This window comes from Mustelus asterias, chromosome 6 (assembly GCF_964213995.1).
Source record: "Mustelus asterias chromosome 6, sMusAst1.hap1.1, whole genome shotgun sequence".
In the NCBI taxonomy this organism is placed as follows: Eukaryota; Metazoa; Chordata; class Chondrichthyes; order Carcharhiniformes; family Triakidae; genus Mustelus; species Mustelus asterias.
Window position 1 is genome coordinate 137,283,919 of NC_135806.1, and position 26,405 is coordinate 137,310,323.

Below are 26,405 nucleotides of genomic sequence, written 5' to 3' on the forward strand. Positions count from 1 at the left end.
TCTCAATCTCATTAGTGACAGACAGCATGGTTTTGTAAGAGGGAGGTCGTGCCTTACAAATTTGGTGGAGTTTTTTGAGGAAGTGACAAAAACGGTTGATGAAGGAAGGGCCGTGGATGTCGTCTATATGGATTTCAGTAAGGCATTTGACAAAGTCCCACATGGCAGGTTGGTTAAGAAGGTTAAGGCTCATGGGATACAAGGAGAAGTGGCTAGATGGGTGGAGAACTGGCTTGGCCATAGGAGACAGAGGGTAGTGGTCGAAGGGTCTTTTTCCGGCTGGAGGTCTGTGACCAGTGGTGTTCCGCAGGGCTCTGTACTGGGACCTCTGCTATTTGTGATATATATAAATGATTTGGAAGAAGGTGTAACTGGTGTAATCAGCAAGTTTGCGGATGACACGAAGATGGCTGGAATTGCGGATAGCGAAGAGCATTGTCGGGCAATACAGCAGGATATAGATAGGCTGGAAAATTGGGCGGAGAGGTGGCAGATGGAGTTTAATCCGGATAAATGCGAAGTGATGCATTTTGGAAGAAATAATGTAGGGAGGAGTTATACAATAAATGGCAGAGTCATCAGGAGTATAGAAACACAGAGGGACCTAGGTGTGCAAGTCCACAAATCCTTGAAGGTGGCAACACAGGTGGAGAAGGTGGTGAAGAAGGCATATGGTATGCTTGCCTTTATAGGACAGGGTATAGAGTATAAAAGCTGGAGTCTGATGATGCAGCTGTACAGAACGCTGGTTAGGCCACATTTGGAATACTGCATCCAGTTCTGGTCGCCGCACTACCAGAAGGACGTGGAGGCGTTGGAGAGAGTGCAGAGAAGGTTTACCAGGATGTTGCCTGGTATGGAGGGTCTTAGCTATGAGGAGAGATTGGGTAGACTGGGGTTGTTCTCCTTGGAAAGACGGAGAATGAGGGGAGATCTAATAGAGGTATACAAGATTATGAAGGGTATAGATAGGGTGAACAGTGGGAAGCTTTTTCCCAGGTCGGAGGTGACGATCACGAGGGGTCACGGGCTCAAGCTGAGAGGGGCGAAGTATAACTCAGACATCAGAGGGACGTTTTTTACACAGAGGGTGGTGGGGGCCTGGAATGCGCTGCCAAGTAGGGTGGTGGAGGCAGGCACGCTGACATCGTTTAAGACTTACCTGGATAGTCACATGAGCAGCCTGGGAATGGAGGGATACAAACGATTGGTCTAGTTGGACCAAGGAGCGGCACAGGCTTGGAGGGCCGAAGGGCCTGTTTCCTGTGCTGTACTGTTCTTTGTTCTTTCCCCACCACTGGAATCCATCATCCCTGGTCCAGCCTGCCCTCCTACCAAGGTTTTAGAATTTAGCCATTTTCTTTACTCCACACCAATAAAGACATGGTCAGGCTGCTCCCATCGTATTAATGAGCTGGGAAACATTCAGAACTCTAGCCTTCTGCATTCAGGTCACAAAGTTTACTTTTACAAATCTCCGGTTGGGTCTTAGCTGGAATATTATGTACAGTTTTAGATGTCTAGACCTTGGAGATGGTGCAGAGGAGATTTACCAGGACTATACTATTGGAGAGACCATGTAAACTGGTATTATTCTCCTTCGAGCAGAGGTGGTCAAGTAGAGGTTCATCTCCTATGCTGTAGGATTGTTTGACATTTCTGCTGGGAAATTCCAAGAGCTCTTGACCCAAAGCTTATTAAACGCTGCTCCCCACTGGCCGTCCCTAGCATATTCACAAAAGGAAACCTTTCCATGCGAGGAGATGGCAGGTTATCGAACTGGAAGAGGTCACAGAATTAAGTCTGACATCTCGCGACCAATTCGTGTGAGTTTCTGTGCTTGCTACCTGAGTATCCCAAAATATTTCTATGCAGAAGCTGACCATTTGGCCCATAAACCCTATGCTGGTCGTGTGGAAGAGCTATCCAATTTGTCCCACTCCTCTAGCTCTTTCTTCATAGTCCTACAAATTTTTCTGTTTCAATTATATATTCAATTCCCTTTTGAAAGTTGTCACTGAATTTTTTTCCATCACCCTTTTAGACAGCACAATCCAGATCATTGTAAATTGACTGCATTAAGAACATTTCTCCTCGTCTTCCCTCTGGCTGGTATTGATGCGTTAAATCAATGGGGCGTTGCTGTTTTTATATCTTCACTTTCTTTCTTTGAAGAAAAGTGGTAAGATTCTCAGGCTGATTAACAGTTGGAGAGGTCATGATATTCTGTACCTGGAACACTACCGACTGCTTAGGTCCATATGGCAGAGGGCTTTAATGGTCCCACAGCCCCAAATTTCAAGGTGTGAAAGGAACAGTCAGTACAGTGCAATAGAGCAGTGCAACCTTCATTCAGAATGATACTGATGTTGTGACTTTTCTTGTTTTCTTCTAGCCGCTGCTGTAGTCATTCCCTGCTTGTCTGCCCTGGTGTCAGGATATGGTAAGTCGGCATTACAATTGAACGCTAGATGCAGCCAAAACATCCAGCACATTTTGGTTCTTTGAACATAGGAACGGAGAGGATCAGAGAGTAATTTGCATCTACCGAGATTGTCCCAAAATTTAGAAAAGAATTCTAAAACCCCACTCTATCCCTCATAATTTGATTTTCCTGTTAAGTATCTATTTCTTCCTTAAATTTGTTCACACTACCCACTCTCTTTCATCGCCCCTTGGGCTCTTGATTCTAATACCTGGTGTGTGACCCAGTTAAATCCAAAACGTTTGTTCTGAGCTCATGTCTCCTAGAACTCCCTCTCTAACAGCACTGTGGCTGCAGCGGTGGCAAGAAGGCAGCTCACAACCAAAGGGCAATTAGGGATGGGCAACAAAGGCTGGCCTAGCCAACGAGGCCCACATCACAATGAATAAAGCAAAGCTATAGATGTTTAAATTCTGTTACATGTGCTCTTAAAGTTTTTTGTCTGTATTGCATGGAATCTTAATTATTATAGGAATGGAAGAACATATTTAACCTTTTTTGTAAAAATTCAATTATAATTTGCACTGGAAGGTGGTTTTCTTTCTTTCTGAAATGACACAGTCCATGTAGTGAACACACTCCAACACTGTTAGTGGTTTTGAGTGGCTTGCCATGCCATTTCAGGGCAAGTTTCCTTCCCCAAGGGTTTATTATCAGATCAGATACAATTTCTACAACTATCATTAGTTTCCTTGGCGGGGATTTCCGTTGTGGGAATCAAAGGATACGAGGATTGGGGGTGGGTGGGAGGAAAGAGTAGAGTTGATGTAGAAGATCAACCATGATCTTACTGAATGGCAGAACAGGCTTCAGAAACCATGTAGACGACTCCTGTTCTTTTTAAAAATTCTTTCATGGTTATGGACTTCGCTGAATGGGCCAGCATTTATTGCCCATCCTTAATTGCCCTTGAGGGGGCATTGAAGAGTCTATCCCATTGCTGTGACTCTGGAGTCACATGTAGGCCAGACAGGTATGGGTGGTAGATTTCCTTCCCTAAAGGACATTAGTGAACCAGATGGGTGTTTACAATAATTGAAATGGTTTCGTCATCGTTAAAATTTTTAATTTCAGATTTTTATTCAATTCACATTTCACCATCTGCCGTGGTGGGATTTGAACCCAGGTCCCCAGAGCATCACCCTGGGTCCCTGGATTACTTGTCCAGCAATAATACCGCTAGGCGATTGCCTCCCTCCTACTCGTGACCACCTTGTCAAGAGACAATTGTGCTATCAATCAGTTAAGTCTGACATTTGTCAAGGGATAGCTTGAGCAGTGGAGGTCCTTGAGAAAATTAATTGGGGACTAAAAAATTGCAATAAAATGAGGCTTTTGTTTTTAAATTAGGTGCAGCTAATCAGAAAGGAACCGTGATGGGAATTCTTCGCAGTCTGGGGGCTTTGGCTCGAGCTTTGGGACCAATTGTTGCAGCTATCGGTGAGAAAAGAGATTAATTTCTAAAGTTTAATCAGTTTTACCATTAAAGGTAAATACTGGGGTGAAATTACTTTTAATGTTTCATTAATCATTACCTGTTGGGAGTTTTAGCTCCCGATTTCTTTGAACACGAACAATTTTTAGTCATAGAGCACTTTTAGTGTAGTAAAATGTCCCAAGGAGCTTCATATCGAGCCCATAACGAGATACTAGGAAACATGGTAGGTTTTATATATCGACTAAGTGGAGGAAGGAGAGATAGGGAATTCCAGAGCTTAGGGCCTAGACAGCTGAAAGCACAATGGGGGAAGCAGATAAAATCGTGAATGCTCAAGAGACCAGAATTATTTCCATATACTGTTTATAATTAACACATTTGACCTCTTACAATATGTCAGTGGTTATTAAAGTTTAGGGATAATTTACAAGCACCATGTGTTTTGTTATTTATTTGAATTATTGTTTTGCTTGAAGTTAAAATAAGACCACTTAGGCCCAAAGATGATCTTATTGTGTGGTCTTACTGACCAGGGAAAGGGGCTTTTAGTTTCAATTTTCAGTACAGTCCTCAATATTATAAAAACTGCACAAATGTTAGTCAAGTCAAAAACTGAGCACACACTGGAGTTCCTTAATCTCCCCAACCCCAGTAAATCCCAAGGGAAGTCAGAAAGTTTGCCACAGCAATAACAACTTGCATTTATATAGCATCTTTAACATGGTAAATGCCCCCAGACACTTCACAGGAACCTTAGCAAACGAAATATGACACAGTCTGATCAAAGAGTTAGGTTTTAAGGAGCACCTTAATGGAGGAGGGCAGAGGATAGATGACTAGCTTGGGGTTCGATCCCCATTCTGGCTGAGATGAACTCGGGGCCTTCCTCCTGCCCCTGCCCTTTAATAAAGTCATGGCATAAGTCATGGTTTGGAGGCCCTTAAATAATGCGACATGGAGAAGAAAAATAGGAGGAGGAAGATATAGAGGTTTAGAGAGGAAATTCCAGAGCCCAGGGTAGCTGAAGAAGAATCAGCCAATGGTGTAACAAGTTAAATTGGGGTATGGGAGAGGTTAGAGAGAGGGTGGTGCAAGGCCATGGAGGAATTTGACAACAAGGAATAGCATAAGATTATTTAAAATAAACATCGAGTGCTGCTCATAAATCAAAAGGGGGATTGTAACTGACTGTTCAGACTGCAATCTTTCTGATCAAAGAGAGTCTGTGGGGAGGGGGGGGATGTGGTATTTATGTGCTGCAGCTAATCAGAGGCAAAGGTAGTGAAGAAACTGAATGTTCTTGTGTTTTGCCTACAGTTTACTGGCTGGTAGGGGCAGAAGTGTGTTTCACTGCGACCAGCTTCACCTTCCTACTCCCACTTGCACTTCTCATGGTTCCCAAAGTGAAGAAAACAGAGTGAAGACCCAAAAGAAACAAAGTGGCCATGTAAAACTTAAAAGTGAGGGCCACACTGGATTCACACTTGGAGCAACAGGAAGCAGTCTTTTAAAAAAAACTTGTAGCAGCTGGTCATATTTACTTAACCTCAGTTGGGAATATCAAGGAATTGAACATTGGGAAAAATATATTTTTTGAAAAAGAAATGTGATACTAACATGCAACTTAATATTGGGAGCACGGGGAACGGTTCCATACAGTAAGCGACTTGACAAAGTTGAATCACAATGTTGTCAAAGGTTTTTAACGTTCCTCCTCCTGCCCCTCATTGCTGTTGTGGATTATTTATACCACCTCCTTGGATGGGACTCTGCTACTCTGTTTACAGGACTTTATTAGAGCTTCAGCTTTATTAAGGATAAAGGGTGTGAAATTTGAAAGTTTAGGTGGTGCACTGGGTCATACACCAAACCTGAGTTCTGATGAAAGGTCATCATGCTGAAACGTTAACACTATTTCTGTCTCCACCGATGCTGCCTGACCTGCTGAATATTCCCAACATTATCTGCTTTGATTTCAGATTTGCAGCATCTACAGTATTTTGCTTTAGTTCTAGGTTGTGTGTTCACTTATCTTACTAAAGACGATTTTGGAACAGTTTCAGCCTAGTTGCAGCTGGCTATGGGCACACAGCATAACATTTTCCCCTTCATAGATCTTCCGGTAATGGCTGAGGCACAGTTAATAGAGCAGAGGGAGCTTTACTCCATATAATTGTTATACCTAACCTAAAGGTTATATAAAAAAAATTGGGGAAAAAATATTTTTAAAAAAAATCTTAACTCTTTTCCAGACGTCTCTCTTCATTGTTCCTCTCTCTGGCAATTGCCTCTGGCGCCATATGTGAGATGGGAACTAAAATTGCTTCCATCTATGCACCTTATACTCAGGAGCTTTTCTACTCACTGGCTCTACAGCTTACTGATGCTGATCAATACTTGTGTCCACTGAAAAATAATGCAGGATATTAGACTATAAATAACTGAACAAGCAAATAGTGAAGAATGTAGGAGTGAATTTACCAGAGATAGGACTTATTAAATCAAATTCAAAGGAATCAAAGAATCTGTTAGTATGAACTTGACTCTTTTGAATGAGCAGTGATTTGGAGTATCTCATCTTGCCAAATTTCTTCTGTCGTATCGTGAAAACATTTTCAAGCTGGGGCAATAGTTCAGTGTAATGGAAACAGAAAATAATGGAAAAACTTAGCAGGTCTGGCAGCATCTGTGGCAACAGAAACAGTTTGTGTTGAATCATAAAATCCCTACAATCCGGAGGAGGTTATTCGACCCATTGAGCCTGTATTGACACTTGGACAACAATACCTTACCCAGGTCCTTTCCCCCACCCTATCACTGTAACCCCACACATTTACCATGGCTCATCCATCGAACCTACACATCTTTGGACAGAGAGGAAACCCAGATAGACACGGGGCAAACATGCAAACTTCACATAGTCACTCACGGCTGGAATTGAACCCGGATTCCTGGTGTTGAGGCAGCAGTGCTTATCACTGTGCAACTCTTCTTCAAGTCTGTCTCCACAGATGCTGCCAGTTCTGTTAAGTTTTTCCAGAATTTTGTTTTCATTTTGGATTTCCAGCATCCGCAAAGTTTTTTGCTTTTATTTCATAGCTGTGCATTGTTGCCATAATTGTGCGGGGAATAGACCTGGAATCATTCTGGTCTGTAGGGATTCAACTATTTGTATCTTGACCACCTGAGCAATTGTAAATGTGTCTCTTTAGTCCTCAGTCGTGGCTCAGTGGTAGCACTCCTATCCCCAAGACAGACTTGTGAGTCAAGCCTCATTTGAAAATATTACTGAGGGAGTGCCAAATCATCATTTCTTTCCTCTCCATTGGGATGCCTTCAGCTGCTTAGACCTTAAGTTCTGGAATTCCACCTCAACTTCTGCAACTTCTCTCTTTTAATGCACTCCTTTACCAAGCTTTCAGTCACTCCTCTTAACACTCCTTCCTTAGCCTGGTGTTGTGCATCTCTCCATAGATGTTGTCCAATTGGTCAAATATTTCGAGCATTTGATATTTTGCTTTTGTTACTTAAATCTGTTAGTTGATGTAATTATACCAAAGAAAGACTCAGATTTGATACAACACAACCTCACGAAACAAAACTGGTGAATTAAAGATTATCGCAATTTCATCAGAAAGCTTTAGCAGCACTGGAAATTCTGGTTTCCAGGTAAAATATAAATCACTTGGCCTTGTTAGAATTAATCCTAAAACCAACTGCCCATAGAAAATCTGTTATTGCAGATTTCAAAATAATTGAACTTTTGGTTTAAAAATAAATGTAGATGTATTATGTAGCTAAGTTTGTTTCTGTATTTTGATACCATTAACTGAAATGGCATAATTGTATTGTTTTGTACAGTTTTAAAAATTTCATTCTTTATATACAAGACAGATGTCTTCATAGAGGGCTAGAGGAGGGAGGCCATCTGATCACAACCAAACAGGAAGAACTTAACTGTCTCTCCATTCTTAATGAATCCAGGGTAATTTTTTCCACTTCCCTACCAAGGCCTTCTAATCAGTCCTAAATGTGTCTTTTGTTTCATCCCTTGTCCTATGTCACCTTGTATTCTGTTGTGGTTTTAACTTGTCCTAGTTGTGTGTCCTCATTTTAATCAATGTTACATGCTCTGTGATGTTCTGTGTCCACTGATCACCCCACCCCCCAATCCCCTTGTTTTAAACGTCTGGTTTAACCAGTGTGCTGCTCCTTATATATCCAGCCTATTTGTGCATTCCTGCTGTCCTTCCCCTTTAGATCACTGTATTTCCAGCTTGTATTTTTAATTTCAGGTTTCTACTTTATCCTTTTTTATCTCCGACAGAGCAGAAGGTTAAATCTGGAATGGTTTTCTGCTCAACTGTTATTTGCTTCAGAGCAGGGTGCCTGGGACCCTGTCCACAAAGAGAAATAAAGAGGACTGCCAGTGATCAGTAACATTCCTGCCTCGACTAAAGGAAACATTATTCCAGCATAAGGTTTAAAGAAAGGATTTTATTCATAGGCGAAACTCAAGATGTTACAATGAAACTTTAAAAAAACAAAATTAATGATTTTCTTCATAAAAGTAATAAATTCTTCATGTAGTGATACAAGAATTGGAAAGGTAGAATAAAAATCAAAGAGTTTACAAATCTTTTGAATAAGTGGAGATGATAATTAAGAACTGAAACAAGAATCAAAACTGGAATAATTAGCAGATGGTATGTGGTTAATATTCAAGTCTGACAATTATAACTGATTTAACAAAAAAGAGCTTAAAATTACTTAGTGTACAGAAGTCATACAAGGGTAAAATACAAGCGGAAAGCCAGCGATGCCATGCAGTCCTCATTACACATCTTATTTGCAAATTATACTCTTTGCTTTTTTTTTGCTGCCACTTCCACTATGGCCCTGCCTCAACCCACCAGCAGACCTACTTCGAAAGGGGAAGGCAGCAGCTGGATCTCAACACATGGACAGTGTTGTCACATTTCCAGCATAAAAGTTACACAGATACCCAAACCAAGGCTTCCCACTGGGAATGGAGGAATTTCAGCCGGAAGCTGCAGGTAGTACTACCTGAAATTTCTTGTGCAGAGGGTTAGCTCCAAATGATGACATTTATATATACCAATACTTCCCCACTGCATTTTGCAGGATTCAATCAATCCTATTTTTCTTTTGCATGATTTTCTTTAAATATAATTTTCTCATGGTGCAGACTTTTTCATATTTATCAGAGCAATTTAGTTGGTCAAAATATGAGTTTTAAGAAAAGGATCACGGGTTTTAATTATCATGGAGCAGTGAAACTTCCATATCCAGCAGCATGGGGAAGAGTTAAGAATGTTCAGCAGAGGCTTGTTCTATTCCCTGTTTAGCAAAAGGCAGGTCACGCAGCATGTCACATTCCAAGTAGCGTTGACTACTGCCTAATTAATAACAGGCTTTAAGTGGCCATTTTTCTTGTTGCATTGTTCACATTGTAGGATTTATGAAAATTTTTTTTCCTCCATTAGTAATGGTGAATTGCCCTGGCACAGGGTAAAAATGGACCCCCTCCTTTCTATTCAATTCCTCTGATGTCAAACGATTCTCAGCAATACAGTAACGCTTTTGTTGCTGAATCGGTTATATTTCAAATCAACATATAAAAAAACAGGACACAACGTGTTAGCCATTTCATAGAATTTCTGGTTTAACAAGACATCCTTTAAATGCCACATTTGCCTACATTAACAATCACTGCACTTCAAAATAATTGGAGAGGTTTCTCTACAGTTGCGATAGAGCACTATATAAATGCAAGTTTTTTTTAATACAAGATTTCAGCATTAAAACATAACGTTGCCATCATATTTATCTAAACTGTATTCCACTAACAGAAGAGTATGTTGTGTACCTATTTTTTCCCCCCCCCTTTCAGAACAACCACACAATGTTCTTGGACTGGTACTGCGAGCAAAAATGGGTAAATGAGTCACCAGGTCCAATCAACCAATTAGTGTTAAGTTGCTGTATTAGTTGCTGGGAGATGCACAAAGGCATCACTGGGCACGCCCATGGTCTTGTTTAGAGAAAATACCCAAAGCCTGGAAATTCGCTGTGCAGTGATTCCCAGGATAGAACCTAGGTGCTCTCGATAGTTAATCACACCAAATTTTCCAATGGGCTGCACTATTCAATTGCTTTAAAAAAGGTTTGTATGTGCAGATGAACAAAAGGGAAATCTGCCTTAAACGGAAAAGACCTTAATATTCACGATTCAGCAATTCACCTAGAGCGTTCCTTTTCATTTTAAAAAGTAAGCAACTCATGATGTCATTTTACAAACCACATGTAATAACCTTTAAACACATCCCCACACCATTTAGGCAGCATTGCAGATGGCTGGCATTTAACAGTCATGCGCAGGATATCTTACACACCTGTGATAAAATGTAGGTCATTACTACAATATCTGCATATTACATCAACAACGCAATTAATTCATCATTACAATATAATCTTATTAAAAAAGGCTCTCTGGTTTCATTATTCTAGCTCAACCCCAAAGTGGCAAACCATGCTGCAAATTAAACACTTCGTGGGTTGCACCTACTGCACTGAAAGGATTAGCACCTCTTTTTGTTTTGTGTCAAAAAAAATGTCCTGTTACTTTCCATACCAATCGAGCTATACTAGACATTTCTTTGCATTCAGTTACATGTTTTTTTTAATAAGACATAACACTAAACGATACAACCTTGCACATTCTAGAAATTAATTAGAATCGATCTGTGAAACGGGGGCATCCTGCCTTCCCCAAGTAAAGACCAGACTTTTTTTTAGGAGTCGCTTTTTTTCTTGTTCTTCTTCAGGAAGGAAGGAGTGCGGAACTTTTTCTTCTTCTTCGAAGGTGACTTGCTGGGAGATTCGTCACTGGCTGCATCTGCCACTTCCTCAGCTGGTGGCGTTGGCACCTGCTCAGGTGGTGGTGGGGAGGGCACTTCTTGGAGCTCGGCCGTGGTCAGCTCGTCAAGCTTCCTACTCAGATCTTTGCTTGGGCTATCCGACTCCTCGTTTCCCGAAGTCGGGAAGGTCAGCACTTCCGAGGGCTCATCAGGGGTGAGTTCTGGCAGGGACTGTTGGAAAGTTGCAGCACTGTCATCCTTGCATGTCTGTTCCACTTGCAATTCTGAATAATTTATAAAAGAGAGGACAACGTAAGGGAGAGAGAGCGAGCACAAGTTTTGACTTGGGCACACAACCCTAAGACAACCTCTGCACTGCTGTAAAGCACAAAAGTCTATCGTAATCCATGTAAGCATACTAAAAGTTACAGATGGTCAATTAATAAAAATCATAGTTTTACTTCAGCTATTCTCTAGTTTTCCAACTGGATCTGAGCTGTTCTATAATTATACCAACACTTGCCTGGCCAGCATCCTCTCTCTTACCCTCCGCAAACCCTCATTCAGTCAAAGTTCTGCTGCCCAAATGCTGACTCACATCAAGTTTCATTCACCCATGACCACTGTGCTCATTTGACATACATGGGCTCAGTCCAACAGTAACATAAATTTAAAATCTCACCCACTTGTTCAAATTACTCCACAACATCACCGCTCCCTAGTACCCTTTGAGATGAACTCTCTGTCCCTTCAATCTCAAACCTTTCAGACCAGAGGACTAAAAGTTTTGGAATTTCCACTCTAAAATCTCCTCAGACATCAGGTGAAAGATTGCACTTTATATGGTAAGGTGCATTGACAAAAATCATTTTTCCTTTCCTGTGTGGAAACACCCAGTTTCCAATGTGATCATCTTAAACTGTGACAAAAATATAATATCTCCTGCTCAGGGAAGTGCAAGCTCAAACGCGAGAGGAGGGGGAAGAAACTGCAGAGGCTTTGGCCAAAATCTTTGTATCCTCTTTAGTCATGGGCAAAGGATTGGAGAGTAGCTAACATTGTTCCTCTGTTTAAGAAGCGCAGAAGAGACAATCTGGGAAATTACAGGCCTGTGAGCCTTACAGTAGTGGTGGGGAAATTATTGGAGAATATTCTTAGGGACAGGATGTACTCACATCTGGAAGAGAATAGGCTTAGTAGTGATAGGCAGCATGGTTTTGTGAAGGGGAGGTCATGTCTCACAAACCTGATTGAATTCTTTGAGGAAGTGAAAGAAAAATTGACCAGGGCAGGGCAGTGGATGTTATATACATGGACTTTAGTCAAGCCTTCAATAAGGTTCCTCATGACAGGCTGATACAGAAGGTGAAGGGCGGCACGGTAGCACAGTGGTTAGCACTGCTGCTTCACAGTTCCAGGGACCTGGGTTTGATTCCCGGCTTGGGTCACTGTCTGTGTGGAGTTTGCACATTCTCCTCATGTCTGCGTGGGTTTCCTCCGGGTGCTCCGGTTTCCTCCCACAGTCCAAAGATGTGCGGGTTAGGTTGATCGGCCATGCTAAAATTGCCCCTTAGTGTCCTGAGATGTGTAGATTAGAGGGATTAGCGGGTAAATATGGAGGGATATGGGGGTAGGGCCTGGGTGGGATTGTGGTCGGTGCTGACTTGATGGGCCAAGTGGCCTCTTTCTGCATTGTACGGTTTCTGTGATTATATGGGATCAAAGGTAAGCTGTAAGATCGATACAAAACTGACTTGGGCATAGAAAGCAGAGAGTAGCAGTGGAAGGGTACTTTGGCAAATGGAATTTAACCTGGACAAATGTGAGGTGATGCGATTTGGAAGGTCTACTGCAGAAGTATACAGTAAATAAAATATTTATAAGTGTCTCAGGTAGGCTTACATTAATACTACAATGAGGTTACTGTGAAAATCCCCGAGTCACCACACTCCGACACCTGTTTGGGTACACGGAGGGAGAATTTAGCATGGCCAATGCACCCAACACGTCTTTCAGACTGTGGGAGGAAACCCATGCAGACACAGGGAGAATGTGCAGACTCCACACAGACAGTGACCCAAGCCCAGGTCCCTGGCGCTGTGACACAGCAGTGCTAACCACTATGTTGCCTCCAATGGTAGAGCCTTTAGAAATATTAGCATATAGAGGGATCCAGGAGTGCAGATCCACAGTTCCCTGAAGGTGGCAACTCATGTGGACAAGGTGGTCAAAAAGGCATGCTGCCTTCATCAATCGGGGCATGGAGTACAGGAATTGGAAAATCATGCTGCAGCTGTATAAGACTTTGGTTAGGCCGCATTTGGAGTATTGGATACAATTCTGGTCACCACACTACCAGAAGTATGTTGATGCATTGGAAAGGTTGCAGAAGAGATTTACAGGATGTTACCTGGTTTGATGGTATCACAATAAGGAGTCTAACAACACCAGGTTAAAGTCCAACAAATATATTTGGTAGCAAACGCCACTAGCTTTCGGAGCACTGCTCCTTCGTCAGATGGAGTGGAAATCTGCAGATTTCTACTCCATCTGATGAAGGAGCAGCGCTCCGAAAGCTAGTAGCGTTTGCTACCAAATAAACCTGTTGGACTTTAACCTGCTGTTGTTAGACTCCTTACTGTGTTTACCCCAGTCCAACACCGGCATTTCCACATTTGATGGTATCAGGCAGGAACTTTCAAAAATTAATTGGGGGAGTCTATGGGAAGGTAAAGGGATATCTGGTAAGTGGGAGACTTTCAAAAGTGTGTTAACCAGGATTCAGGGTAAACACATTCCCCTTTGAGTGAAGGACAAGGCTAGCAGAAGTAGGGAACCTTGGATGACTTGGGATATTGAGGCCCTGGTCAAGAAGGTGGCGGCGGCACATACGTGCATTAGCAGCTGGGATCAAGTGAATCCCTTGAAGAGTACAGGGGGTGTAGGAGTAGAGTTAAGGGAGAAATAAGGAGGGCAAAAAGGGGACACGAGATTGTTTTGGCAGATAAGGCAAAGGAGAATCCAAAGATCTTCTACAAATCCATAAAGGGCAAAAGAGTAACTAGGGAGAGAGTAGGGCCTCTTAAGGATCAACAAGGTCATCTATGTGCGGATCCACAAGAGATAGGTGAGATCCTAAATGAATATTTTTCATCAGTATTTACTGTTGAGAAAAGCATGGATGTTAGGGAACTTGGGGAAATAAATAGTGATGTCTTGAGGTGTGTACATATTAGAGAAGGAAGTGCTGGAAGTCTTAAAGCGCATCAAGGTCGATAGAGTCAGGTTTACAGCATGGAAACAGGCCCCTCGGCCCAACTTGTCCATGCGCCCTTTTTTTTTTAAAAACCCCTAAGCTAGTCTCAATTGCCTGTATTTGGCCCATATCCCTCTATACCCATGTAACTGTCTAAGCGCTTTTTAAAATACAAAATTGTACCTGCCTCTGGCAGCTTGTTCCAGACACACTACCCTCTGTGTCAAAACATTGCCCCTCTGGACACTTTTCTATCTCTCCCCTCTCACCTGAAACCTATGCCCTCTAGTTTTAGACTCCCCTACCTTTGGGAAAAGATATTGACTATCCAGCTGATCTGTGCTCCTCATTATTTTATAGACCTCTATAAGATCATCCCTCAGCCTTCTATGCTCCAGAGAAAAAAGTCCCAGTCTATCCAGCCTCTCCTTATAACTCAAACCATCAAGTCCTGGTAGCATCCTAGTAAATCTTTTCTAGTTTAATAATATCCTTTCTATGATGGGGTGACCAGAACTGTACACAGTATTCCAAGTGTGGCCGCACCAATGTCTTGTACAACTTCAACAAGACGTCCCAACTCCTGTATTCAATGTTCTGACCAATGTCCACCTGTGACTCCACTTTCAAGGAGCTATGAACATGTACCCCTAGATCTCTTTAGTCTGTAACTCTCCCCAATGCCCTATTAACTAAGTCCTGCTCTGGTTCAATCTATCAAAATGCATCACCTCGCATTTATCTAAATTAAACTCCATCTGCCATTCGTCAGCCCACTGGCCCAATTGATCAAGATCCTGTTGCAATCCGAGATAACCTTCTTCACTGTCCACTATGCCACCAATCTTGGTGTCATCTGCAAACTTACTAACCATGCCTCTTATATTCTCTCCAAATCATTAATATAAATGACAAATAACAGTGGACCCAGCACCGATCCCGGAGGCACATTGCTGGTCGCAGGTCTCCAGTTTGAAAAACAACCCTCTACAACCACCCTCTCTGGCTTCTGTCATCAAGCCAATTTTGTATCCATTTAGCTACCTCACCCTGGATCCCTTATGCAACAACCTACCATGCGGTACCTTGTTAAAGGCCTTGCTAAAGTCCATGTAGACAGCATCAACTGTACTGCCCTCATCTACCTTCTTCGTTACCCCTTCAAAAAACTCAAATTTGAGACACATGATTTTCCACTCACAAAGCCATGTTGACTGTCCCTAATCAGTCTCTAAATGCCTGTAAATCCTGTCTCTCAAAATACCTTCCAACAACTTACCCACCACAGCATGTAGTTCTCAGGTTTTTCCCTGCAGCCCTTTTTAAACAAAGGCACAACTTTTGCCACCCTCGAATCTTCAGGTACCTTACCTGTGACTAACGATGATTCAGATAAATAACTAAATTTCAGATAAATCCCCAAGACCTGATGAAGTGTATCCCAGGACATTGTGGGAGGCTAGGGAGGAAATTGCAGGTCCTCTAGCAGAGATATTTGAATCATCGATAGTAAGTGAGGTGCCTGAAGATTGGAGGGTGGCAAATGTTGTGCCTTTGTTTAAAAAGGGCTGCAGGGAAAAGTCTGGGAACTACAAGCCACTGAGCCTCACATCTGTGGTGGGTAAGTTGTTGGAAGGTATTTTGAGAGACAGGATCTACAGGCATTTAGAAACGCAAGGACTGATTAGGGACAGTCAGCATGGCTTTGTGAGTGGAAAATCATGTCTCACAAATTTGAGTTTTTTGAAGGGGTAACAAAGAAGGTAGATGAGGGCAGTGCAGTTGATGTCCACATGGATTTTAGCAAGGCCTTTGACAAGGTACCGCATAGTAGGTTGTTGCATAAGGTTAAATCTCACAGGATCCAAGGTGCAGTAGCTAAATGGATACAAAATTGGCTTGATGACAGAAGCCAGAAAGTGGTTGTAGAGGGTTGTTTTTCAAACTGGAGACCTGTGACCAGTGTGCCTCAGAGATTGGTGCTGGTACCACTGTTATTTGTCATTTATATTAATGATTTGGATGAGAATATAGGGGGCATGTTAGTAAGTTTGCAGATGACACCAAGATTGGTGGCATAGTGGACAGTGAAGGAGGATATCTCAGATTGCAACGGAATCTTGATCAATTGGGCCAGAGGGCTGACGAATGGCAGATGGAGTTTAATTTAGATAAATGCGAGGTGATGCATTTTGGTAGATTGAACCAGGGCAGGATTTGCTCAGTTAACAGGATCTGTTTTCATGCTGTAAACCTCTATGACTCTGGAGGATATGGATTATGAGGAAAGGTTGAACAAACTTGGATTGTTTTCATTGGAGCGTTGGGAGGATGAGGGGGGTACCTGATAGAGGTTTACAAGATTATGACAGACTTGGATAGAGTGGATAGTCAGAGTCTTTTTCCTAGGGTCAATTACTCGAGGGCATAGGTTAAAAGAGGTGTAAGGGGCAATTTTTTCTCTGTGGGTGGTGAATGCCTGGAACGTGCTGCCAGAGGTGGTGGTGGAGCAGATATATAACAACATTCAAGAGGCATCTGAATAAATACATGAATAGGCAGGGAATGGAGAGATACGGACATTGGGGAGAGTGACAGAACAAAGAGATCTAAGGGTACATGTTCATAGCTCCGTGAAAGTGGAGTCACAGGTGGACGGAGTGGTGAAGACGACATTCAGCATGCTTGGTTTCATTGGTCAGAACATTGAATACAGGAGTTGGGACATCTTGTTGAAGTTGTACAAGACATTGGGACGGCCATACTTGGAATACTGTGATCAGTTCTGGTCACCCTATTATAGAAAGGATATTATTAAACTAGGAGTGCAGAAAAGATTTACTCGGATGCTACTCGGACTTGATGGTTTGAGTTACAAGGAGAGGCTGGATAGACTGGGACTTTTTTCTCTGGAGCGTAGGAGGCTGAGGGGTGATCTTATAGAGGTCTATGAAATAATGAGGGGCATAGATCAGCTAGATAGTCAATATCTTTTCCCAAAGGTAGGGGAGTCTAAAACTAGAGGGCAGAGGTTTAAAGTGAGAGGGGAGAGATACAAAAGTGTCCAGAGGGGCAATGTTTCTCACAGAGCGTGGTGAGTGTCTGGAACAAGCTGCCAGAGGTAGTAGTAGAGGCGGGTACAATTTTGTCTTTTAGAAAGCATTTAGACAGTTACATGGGTAAGATGGGTATAGAGGGATATGGGCCAAATGCAGGCAATTGGGACTAGCCCGGGGTTTAAAAAAAGGGACAGCATGGACAAGTTGGGCCGAAGGGTCTGTTTCCATGCTGTAAACCTCTATGACTCTGGAGGATATGGATTATGAGGAAAGGTTGAACAAACTTGGATTGTTTTCATTGGAGCGTTGGGAGGATGAGGGGGGTACCTGATAGAGGTTTACAAGATTATGACAGACTTGGATAGAGTGGATAGTCAGAGTCTTTTTCCTAGGGTCAATTACTCGAGGGCATAGGTTGAAAGTGAGGGGAGGGCAAGGTTAAAAGAGGTGTAAGGGGCAATTTTTTCTCTGTGGGTGGTGAATGCCTGGAACGTGCTGCCAGAGGTGGTGGTGGAGCAGATATATAACAACATTCAAGAGGCATCAGAATAAATACATGAATAGGCAGGGAATGGAGAGATACGGACCACGTAGAGGCAAGAAAATATTAGAACCATAGCACCATAGAACATTACAGCACAGAAACAGGCCTTTTGAACCATTTTTCTGCCTAGTCCCACTGACCTGCACCATATCCCTCCACACCCCTCTCATCCATGTACCTGTCCAAGTTTTTCTTAAATGTTAAAAGTTCACCACTTCATCTGGCAGCTCATTCCACACTCCGACCACTCTCTGCGTGAAGAAGCCCCCCCTAATATTCCCTTTAAACTTTTTTCCTTTCAGCCTTAACCCATATCCTCTAGTTTTTTTCTCTCCGCGCCTCAGTGCTTGCATTCGCTCTATCTATACCCATCATAATTTTATACACCTCTATCAAATCTCCCCTCATTCTTCTACGCTCCAGGGAATAAAGTCCTAACCTATTCAACCTTTCTCTGTAACTCAGTTTCTCAAGTCCCAGCAACATCCTTGTAAACCTTCTCTGCACTCTTTCAACCTTATTAATATCCTCCCTGTAATTAGGTGACCAAAACTGCACACAATACTCTAAATTCGGCCTCACCAATGTCTTATACAACCTCACCATAACATTCCAACTCTTATACTCAATACTTTGATTTATAAAGGCCAATGTACCAAAAGCACTCTTTACAACCCTATCTACCTGTGACGCCACTTTTAGGGAATTATGTATCTGTATTCCCAGATCCCTCTGTTCCACTGCACTCTTCAGTGTCCTACCATTTACCTTGTATGTTCTACCTTGGTTTGTCCTTCCAAAGTGCAATACCTCACACTTGTCTGCATTAAATTCCATCTGCCATTTTTCAGCCCATTTTTCTAGCTGGTCCAAATCCCTCTGCAAGCTTTGAAAACCTTCCTCACTGTCCACTACACCTCCAATCTTTGTATCATCAGCAAATTTGCTGATCCAATTTACCACATTATCATCCAGATCATTGATATAGATGACAAACAACAATGGACCCAGCACTGATCCCTGTGGCACACCACTAGTCACAGGCCTCCACTCAGAGAAGCAATCCTCCACTGCCACTCTCTGGCTTCTTCCATTGAGCCAATGTCTAATCCAATTTACTACCTCTCCATGTATACCTAGCGACTGAACCTTCCTAACTAACCTCCCATGCGGGACCTTGTCAAAGGCCTTACTGAAGTCCATGTAGACAACATCCACTGCCTTCCCTTCATCCACTTTCCTGGTAACCTCCTCGAAAAACTCTAATAGATTGCTTAAACATGACCTACCACGCACAAAGCCATGTCGACTCTCCCTAATAAGTCCCTGTCTATCCAAATATTTGTAGATCCTATCTCTTAGTACTCCTTCCAATAATTTACCTACTACTGACATCAAACTTACCGGCCTATAATTTCCCGCATTACTTTTTGAGCCTTTTTTAAACAATAGAACAGCATGAGCTATCCTCCAATCATCCGGCACCTCACCTGTGGATACCGACATTTTAAATATATCTGCCAGGGCCCCTGCAATTTCAACACTAGTCTCCTTCAAGGTCCGAGGGAATACCCCGACCGGTCCTGGGGATTTATCTACTCTGATTTGCCTCAGACAGCAAGCACCTCCTCCCCTTTAATCTGTATAGGTTCCATGACCTCCCTACTTGTTTGCCTTATTTCCATAGACTCCATGCCAGCTTCCTTAGTAAATACGGATGCAAAAAACCCATTTAATATCTCCCCCATTTCTTTTGGTTCCATACAGAGCCGACCACTCTGATCTTCAAGAGGACCAATTTTATCCTTTACTATCCTTTTGCTCTTAATATACCTGTAGGAGCTCTTAGGATTATCCTTCACCTTGTCTGCCAAAGCAACTGTCTTCTTTTAGCCCTCCTGATTTCTTTCTTAAGTAGTTTCTTGCACTTTTTATACTCAAGCATCTTATTTGCTCCCTGTTGCCTATACATGTCATACATCTCTCTCTTCTTCTTTATCAGAGTTCCAATATCCCTCGAGAACCAAGGTTCCTTATTCTTAGTCACTTTGCCTTTAATCCTGACGGAACATACAAACTCTGCACTCTCAAAATTTCTCCTTTGAAGGCCTCCCACTTACCAATCACATCCTTGCCAGAGAACAGCCTGTCCCAATCCACGCTTTTTAGATCCTTTCTCATTTCTTCAAATTTGGCCTTTTTCCAGTTTAGAACCTCAACCCGAGGACCAGATCTATCTTTATCCATGATCAAGTTGAAACTATTGGTGTTATGACCACTGGAATCAAAGTGTTTCCCTACACACACTTCCGTCATTCGTCCTAACTCATTTCCTAATAGGAGATTTAATATTGCATCCTCTCTAGTTGGTACCTCTATATATTGATTTAGAAAATTTTCCTGAACACATTTTACAAACTCTAACCCGTCTGGACCTTTAACAGTATGGGAGTCCCAATCTATATGTGGAAAATTAAAATCCCCTACTATCACAACTTTATGTTTCCTGCAGTTGTCTGCTATCTCTCTGCAGATTTGCTCCTCCAATTCTCGCTGACTATTGGGTGGTCTATAATACAACCCCATTAATGTGGTCATACCTTTCCTGTTTCTCAGCTGCACCCATATGGCCTCGGTAGACAAGCCCTCTAATCTGTCCTGCCGGAGCACTGCTGTAACATTTTCCCTGACTAGCAATGCCACCCCCCCACCCTTAGTGTATTAGTGTTGGCACAGACTTGGTAGGCCGAAGGGCCTGTTCCTGTGCTGTTGTTTGTTCATATAGCCATGGCATCAAGTAGCATGTTAATGCACTTGCTCAGCAGCATAATTACACAAAATCAGTGCTGTGCTTCTGAAAAGAAACAATTCCACTCTTGGGCAAGGGATATACAATTATTTTAACATCTAAAGGATATGGAATAGTTCAGGATTTAGTCAGTGTCAGTGATGTGGAACTCATTATTATGAGATGAGTGGTTAAGGCAAAAAGTATAAAAGGAAATAATTTCTTTAATCAACTTTCAGATACTCGTGATGAATACAATGAACTAGTGAGAGAGTACTGTACTGTCCGAAGTGCCAGCCTTTCAAATTAGATTTTATACTTACACTGTCTGCCATTTTAGGTAAAAGTAAAACACCTTTGAGCACTATTTTGAAGAACAAGGAAATTGTTCCTGATGTCCTAATCAATATTTATTCCTCAACCAACAGCATTCATAAAAGATTGTAATTGGCAGCCTCATTTCCTACTTTACAACAGCAATTAAACTGCAAAGAAACACTTCATTTGTTGTAAGGTCTTGGTTGAGGTTGTATAAATGCAAGTCTTTCATTATCACATCCTGTCCCGCAGCATACCAAATCACAACAAGGCTCAGTTCAAGTCCAGTCCAGGAATACTGGACTTGTTCATAAAATAAAAAAATAAAATTTTCTTCACTAATATACCCTGCAAAGAACTTTAAGTCAAATGTGCTATATTATAAATGGAAGGAATCAATCTCCCAGTTACCAAAAGCAATATAGAATCCCTACAGTACAGAAGGAGGCCATTCGGCCTATTGAGTCTGTACCTACCACATTCCACCAGGCCCTATTCCTGTAACCCCACACATTTACCCTGCTAATCCCCCTAATATTTGAGGATCTTTCCAGTAGTGTCAACCCATTGTATGGCACTGTGCAAGATTTCATAAAAGCTGATCGCTTTAATTCTATTTAGAAGATGAATGCAGACGTGAAAGCTAAGTTGGTCCATGATAAATTGTTCCATGATAGCTCCCACAGGTCAGTGATCCAAAGCAACTAGTGGCCATTTCTTAGATACATTAAATAGTTTTGCCACCTTATGTAATGTTATTCTTTTGTGTAAACTCCTAACATCAGTTCTGAATTTGCCTTTGATTATAGAATATATAGCACCTCTAATTACATACCATTGGTTTTTTTGCCCATCTGCCTGTCCAACCTGTCACAATGCAATGCCACAGTTACAAAACATTTGAACCTTAGGGCTTGTTCAAGAGGCGGTCTGCACAATTCTGGTCATAAATTAAATCTCTCCATTTTCTCAAGTTAAGGATCATATCAAGCTTCGCTCTGGCCCAAGGTAAAGACAAAGGAAAACAAAATATAGGGGAGCAGCAGCTTTGGGACAGAGCAGCAGCAAGCTCACAGAGCACCATGGTTAACAGAAATTCTTGGTTTAGTTACTTTTTTTTCCCCCCACAGAAAGGAGTGAACTTCAATTATTGTACTTTTAACTCAAACAAGTGTCATGGATAGACGTTTATGACCCTCCTCGATCCACTATTGTAATTGAGCTAATAAATTTAATTTTAAATGAGTTTATTCCTGGTAAAATAATGGACAAAGAAACATCATTTGAATAATTAGACATTTGACTGCAAATATTGTCATGTAATTTCTAGCCTGTCTGTCAAGAAGTAATTGCTTGAATTGTCAACGGGTTAGGCAGGTTTGCAGACATTTCCTGAAACCTGATTTAGTCAGTTAGTTATGGTACTTACACACTTTAAAAGTCAGAAAATTTGAGCAGTATTTTGTTCATATTCCTGAAATTTTGTACAGTATACTTTAGAATCAGACATATTATGCAATATTTAAAAAATGAACTATCAATGCAGGAACATTATAACATTCAGCAATTAAGTGTTTACCAAACAGACGTACAATTGAAAATCAGGTACAGGATTTACCATATATCGTTCAGTGCACACACAATCCAAAAATCCATCAGGGAATTAAAATTAAACAACATTAATAAATTCATTTGTTCTTCTCAGAATACAATATGTCTAAATAAAATTATACTGGAAACTTATCTGATAGCCAAGAGAGTTGTGCACTCTCTTATCAAAAATTAATATACGCTGGTCCTTGTGAGAAAACAAAGAGATAAAGTAAAACAAATGTCTAAAATTTCAGGAAGGTGTTTCAGCTGAAGGTAGGCAATTAACCAGTAGGAAATGGAAGTGAAAACAGGAATGCGAAAGCTGAAAGCCATGCACGCAAGTTTCGCAAGGTTAAGAGAAGCAGCTCTATACATGAATGCACAATACTTACTATGGTAACAGGTACTCTTTAGCACATCCAGCTCCTGTTTGTAATGCAGCCACAGGAAGGTGGGTGGAGGAAAAAAAAGCACAAGAAGAAAAATCTATGCATTCATAACAGCCGTTTGTGTTAAACAAAAAAAACAGAATATACAATTATTACAGAACAGAGAAATCAGATGAGATCAGTGAATGAAAAAACTACAAGAGGACAGTGATTCTAACATGGCAGAAGGTGCACAGATACATGAATCAGATTACACCATTTTATGTAACCAACACTGGCATTAACTGCTGAAAATACTACATGATTCTGTGCCATTGTTAGAATTTATTCAAAGAACTTTTAATCTGGTCCAAAATCCAAATTGGACTTCAAATAAATTAAAATGTTTGTATATTTTTGGGTGATACAAAACACTCTGCAGGTCAAATTGGGGATAGATGTTTTCTTTTACCACTTTCCCTAAATCTTTAGATTTTCCCTCCAAGAACCTGTACTCATCACCTTTTCTAAGTAATGCATAGAATGAGGGGGCCTTTGAGGTCAATTTCCCCAATAACCCAAATACAATCCACTTTATAGTGGACTCAATTCCACCTAATCTCCTGAGGGACAGTTTGACACAAATGCTTCCCAATCAATGAGAAGGAAATTGAGAGTCAGAGATATTAATAGCAGTTTGCCTCCAGTACAGCTTGCTCCCCCACCTATGGACATAAGGAAAGATGGCATGCATGTTCCTTAAAGAATAAACAGGTGCTATCGTGAATCCATGGTGGAATAATCATCCACAGACTTGGATGGAAATAGCCCAATGTACTATGGTGGTCTTTGCTCTCACTTAATTGCTGTGTCATCCAGTTTAGCTGAATTGATTGCATTCCTGTTTCTAAGTTGTTACATTATGGTTTGAATCCCATGCCAGAACTTGAATGATTTTTAATTCTAGGTAGGTACTGGAGTGGAGTGAGGGAATGCTACACTTTAGAGGTGTATCCTGTACAGGAAAAATTTCCAGTTTCAGTGGATCAGGTGAATATGAAATACCCTGATGGAATTAAATGGGGCAATGAGTTCTTATGATGTGCTCACATTTCTCTCTCAAGAAATGTTTTCATTCTTATTTGTAGAGAGCTATTTATGGAGAATGGCTCCTCTATTTGTCTACATAACAGGGATTTTTGGATGGAATAAGAGCAATATCCATTTAGTTCATCTTCTACCATCCTGGTAGTTGTATGATACAACTATAACGGAGTTATTGATTAATCATTAGCAACCAATATCAGTTAGTCTAGAAAATATTCAGACACATTGTCGAGGAAAAGCCCCAGTGATCAGCATTTGGAAATATAGGTTCAAAAGCACCTATTTCTCCCAAGCACATCATGTCAAAAATAACAAAATCACTAAATTTGAAAGAAGTTCTGTAATTAAATGTGCAAAACACATGCACAATGTATTGGTCTTATTGTAAGGTTTTTGACAAAAAAAACTGCAGACTATTCATCCATCACATTTACAATGTTTTACCTTGTGTTGCCTTTTTTCCCCAGTCATCTCAGCAGCACAGAACCAAAATACTATTCCTAACCACATATTTATCCAGCTGTTTTTTCCCTGCCCCCACCCACCTCTGCAAAGAGTCAATTTCAGCCTCAACTGCTTTTGCTGGAGATTCTGACAGAGGTGTAATCCAACAGCAGCAATGAACAAGAGGTGTGCAACATACTCTTTATATGCTTCAGATTGCTTATATTTTGGGACTGTGCTTTGATTATTTCACTCAACAATATTGAAATAAAAACCTCTCAACTGATTTAAGTCAAAGCACATCACTGATTATGAAGCTACCTTTGCAAGTATGCAGGCAAGATTTCTATTGGAATTTAGTTTATTTCCAGTTTTACAGTTGCAGTTATCAAATTCCTGCTGTTCCCCAAATAAATATAGTAAGGTCATGCACACTTTCTTGTACATTATTGCCCAATTAAAAGACAAAGCAGTTTTTTGAAAGTTACACACACGCTCACACACACAAATAACTTCATCAAAATTCAAACAAAATTACAAATCACCATGCTTGAAATTAAAGAACCTTAACTGCTCAGTGGATCTTACCATCATCTAATTTTGTGGGAGTGCTGGGAGGAGTGCGGGTAGGTGTGTGGTCTGCAGGACTCTGTTGGTCGTTGACTTTTACTTCCACTGACTGGGATTCTAAAAGCTCTGAGATCAAGATGAGAGAAAATGAGAGAAAAATGGTTTAAATTCAGCACAATGTTAGCCCCTTGATCTTTTTTCTCCACAGTGGCTACATTCAAAAATATGATATAATTTATTTTTCTGTTGGTGTCCTGTACAAACAGGTGAATGATCCTGTTCATTAATCCTGATTTAGATCCAAGCTGGCAGCAGAGTCTCAGTTGCCCTCCATGAAGGGCAGCAGCCCATTGGATAACCGAGATTTCCTATTATCATTCCCCTCTGGTAAATGTAAAGTCACCATAGTCCAAGGTGACCATAGGCTGCTCTCCCCTTTGAGAGGGAGAGCTGACAGGTGGTGATTTAACCTGAGGATCGTTACATCTCAGGCGAAGGGCAAGGTTGAGAAGGCGGGGGCGTCATGAATATCCTCAGCCAGAATGGGAATTGATCCCGTGTCGTTGGCATCACTGCATCACAAACCAGCTGACCAGCCAACTGAGCTAACTGTCCCCTCTAGTACTCCTGGTAGGGTTAGCTGGCATAGAAATAAATTATCTGATGGCAAAGTTTACTGAAATGTCTACTACAACTTGTTTGACCAGAGAAATATTTTTTAAAAACTTTGCTTTCCTCCCCAAATCAGAGAGGTGAGTGGTAAAGGTAGCATGTGTACTCATCTGCAGCAATCCCTGTAACAGTCTGTACAATACTAACTTTTGTAGAGTTTCAAATCAATGTGAAGTTAAATTCGACATGCTCATCCACACGATTTAACAAATATGCTCTATTGGTTTTGAAGTTTTCAGCTGTGTAGCTGAATATTTAATTAGCAAATTGATATGTTAGAACAACACTACTTCATCAAGTCACAGGAATATTCTTGATCCTACTTTTATAAACATTTATAGCATGTAAATTAGACAAAACACTGACCAAGAAAACGTACAACTTCCTTCAGCCTTGCTGAAAAATACATGCAAATCATAATGCTGTTTTGAAGATTAATGACACCATGGCCGGGATTTTCTCCCTCTCCATCCCCCATGGCAGGTTTCCGATGTGGTGGTGGGTTGCCATTGACGACAACGTGGCCAGTGAGTAATGTAAATAGCCACTGACTTCGTTGGGTACAGAACATCCCACCGCAGGTCAATGGCGAGCCGCTTCCACTGCTGGAAAACCTGCCACGGGGATGGAAATTCCCAGCCCATCATTTTGCTAAACTCTACAGCATGCAAAGGAAGGCAGAAGGCAAGAATCATTAAGAGTGCAAGGAAACCAGGATCACTTAGGGTTGGTTATAATCTTAAATTGAGATAAGAATTCAGTTGGAGAGCTGCATAGACCAAGAGGAAACACAGACCCATAAAGAAAAAATTCAAATCACCACTAGCAACTAGATGTTACAGCAACTGATCAAAAAATGGACAGACAGTTGTCAGTGATAGT

General features: G+C 41.4%; 2 protein-coding genes across 14 annotated transcripts in view; one reads left to right on the top strand and one right to left on the bottom strand.

Annotated features, from left to right (window-relative positions):
• slc75a1 (solute carrier family 75 member 1) overlaps window positions 1–8,367 on the top strand; it is a 49,699-nt gene extending 41,332 nt beyond the window's left edge. Inside the window, exons 11-13 of the mRNA XM_078215196.1 lie at window positions 2,396–2,443; window positions 3,836–3,925; window positions 5,241–8,367. Coding sequence (XP_078071322.1) covers window positions 2,396–2,443; window positions 3,836–3,925; window positions 5,241–5,344 — 242 coding nt within the window. The 3' untranslated portion in view covers window positions 5,345–8,367. The remainder of the gene's footprint in view (window positions 1–2,395; window positions 2,444–3,835; window positions 3,926–5,240) is intronic.
• A 1,459-nt stretch (window positions 8,368–9,826) lies between these two features.
• add1 (adducin 1 (alpha)) overlaps window positions 9,827–26,405 on the bottom strand; it is a 192,895-nt gene continuing 176,316 nt past the window's right edge. For 8 of the 13 annotated variants that reach the window (XM_078215185.1, XM_078215177.1, XM_078215184.1 and 5 more), the window contains 2 exons: window positions 24,870–24,977; window positions 9,827–11,088 (listed from right to left, as the gene is read on the bottom strand). In XM_078215185.1, the coding sequence (XP_078071311.1) occupies window positions 10,739–11,088; window positions 24,870–24,977 (458 nt within the window). In that variant the 3' untranslated portion in view covers window positions 9,827–10,738. Of the gene's footprint in view, window positions 11,089–22,754; window positions 22,789–24,869; window positions 24,978–26,405 lie in introns of all 13 variants that reach the window. The other 5 variants (XM_078215187.1, XM_078215182.1, XM_078215186.1 and 2 more) reach the window with 1 other exon arrangement.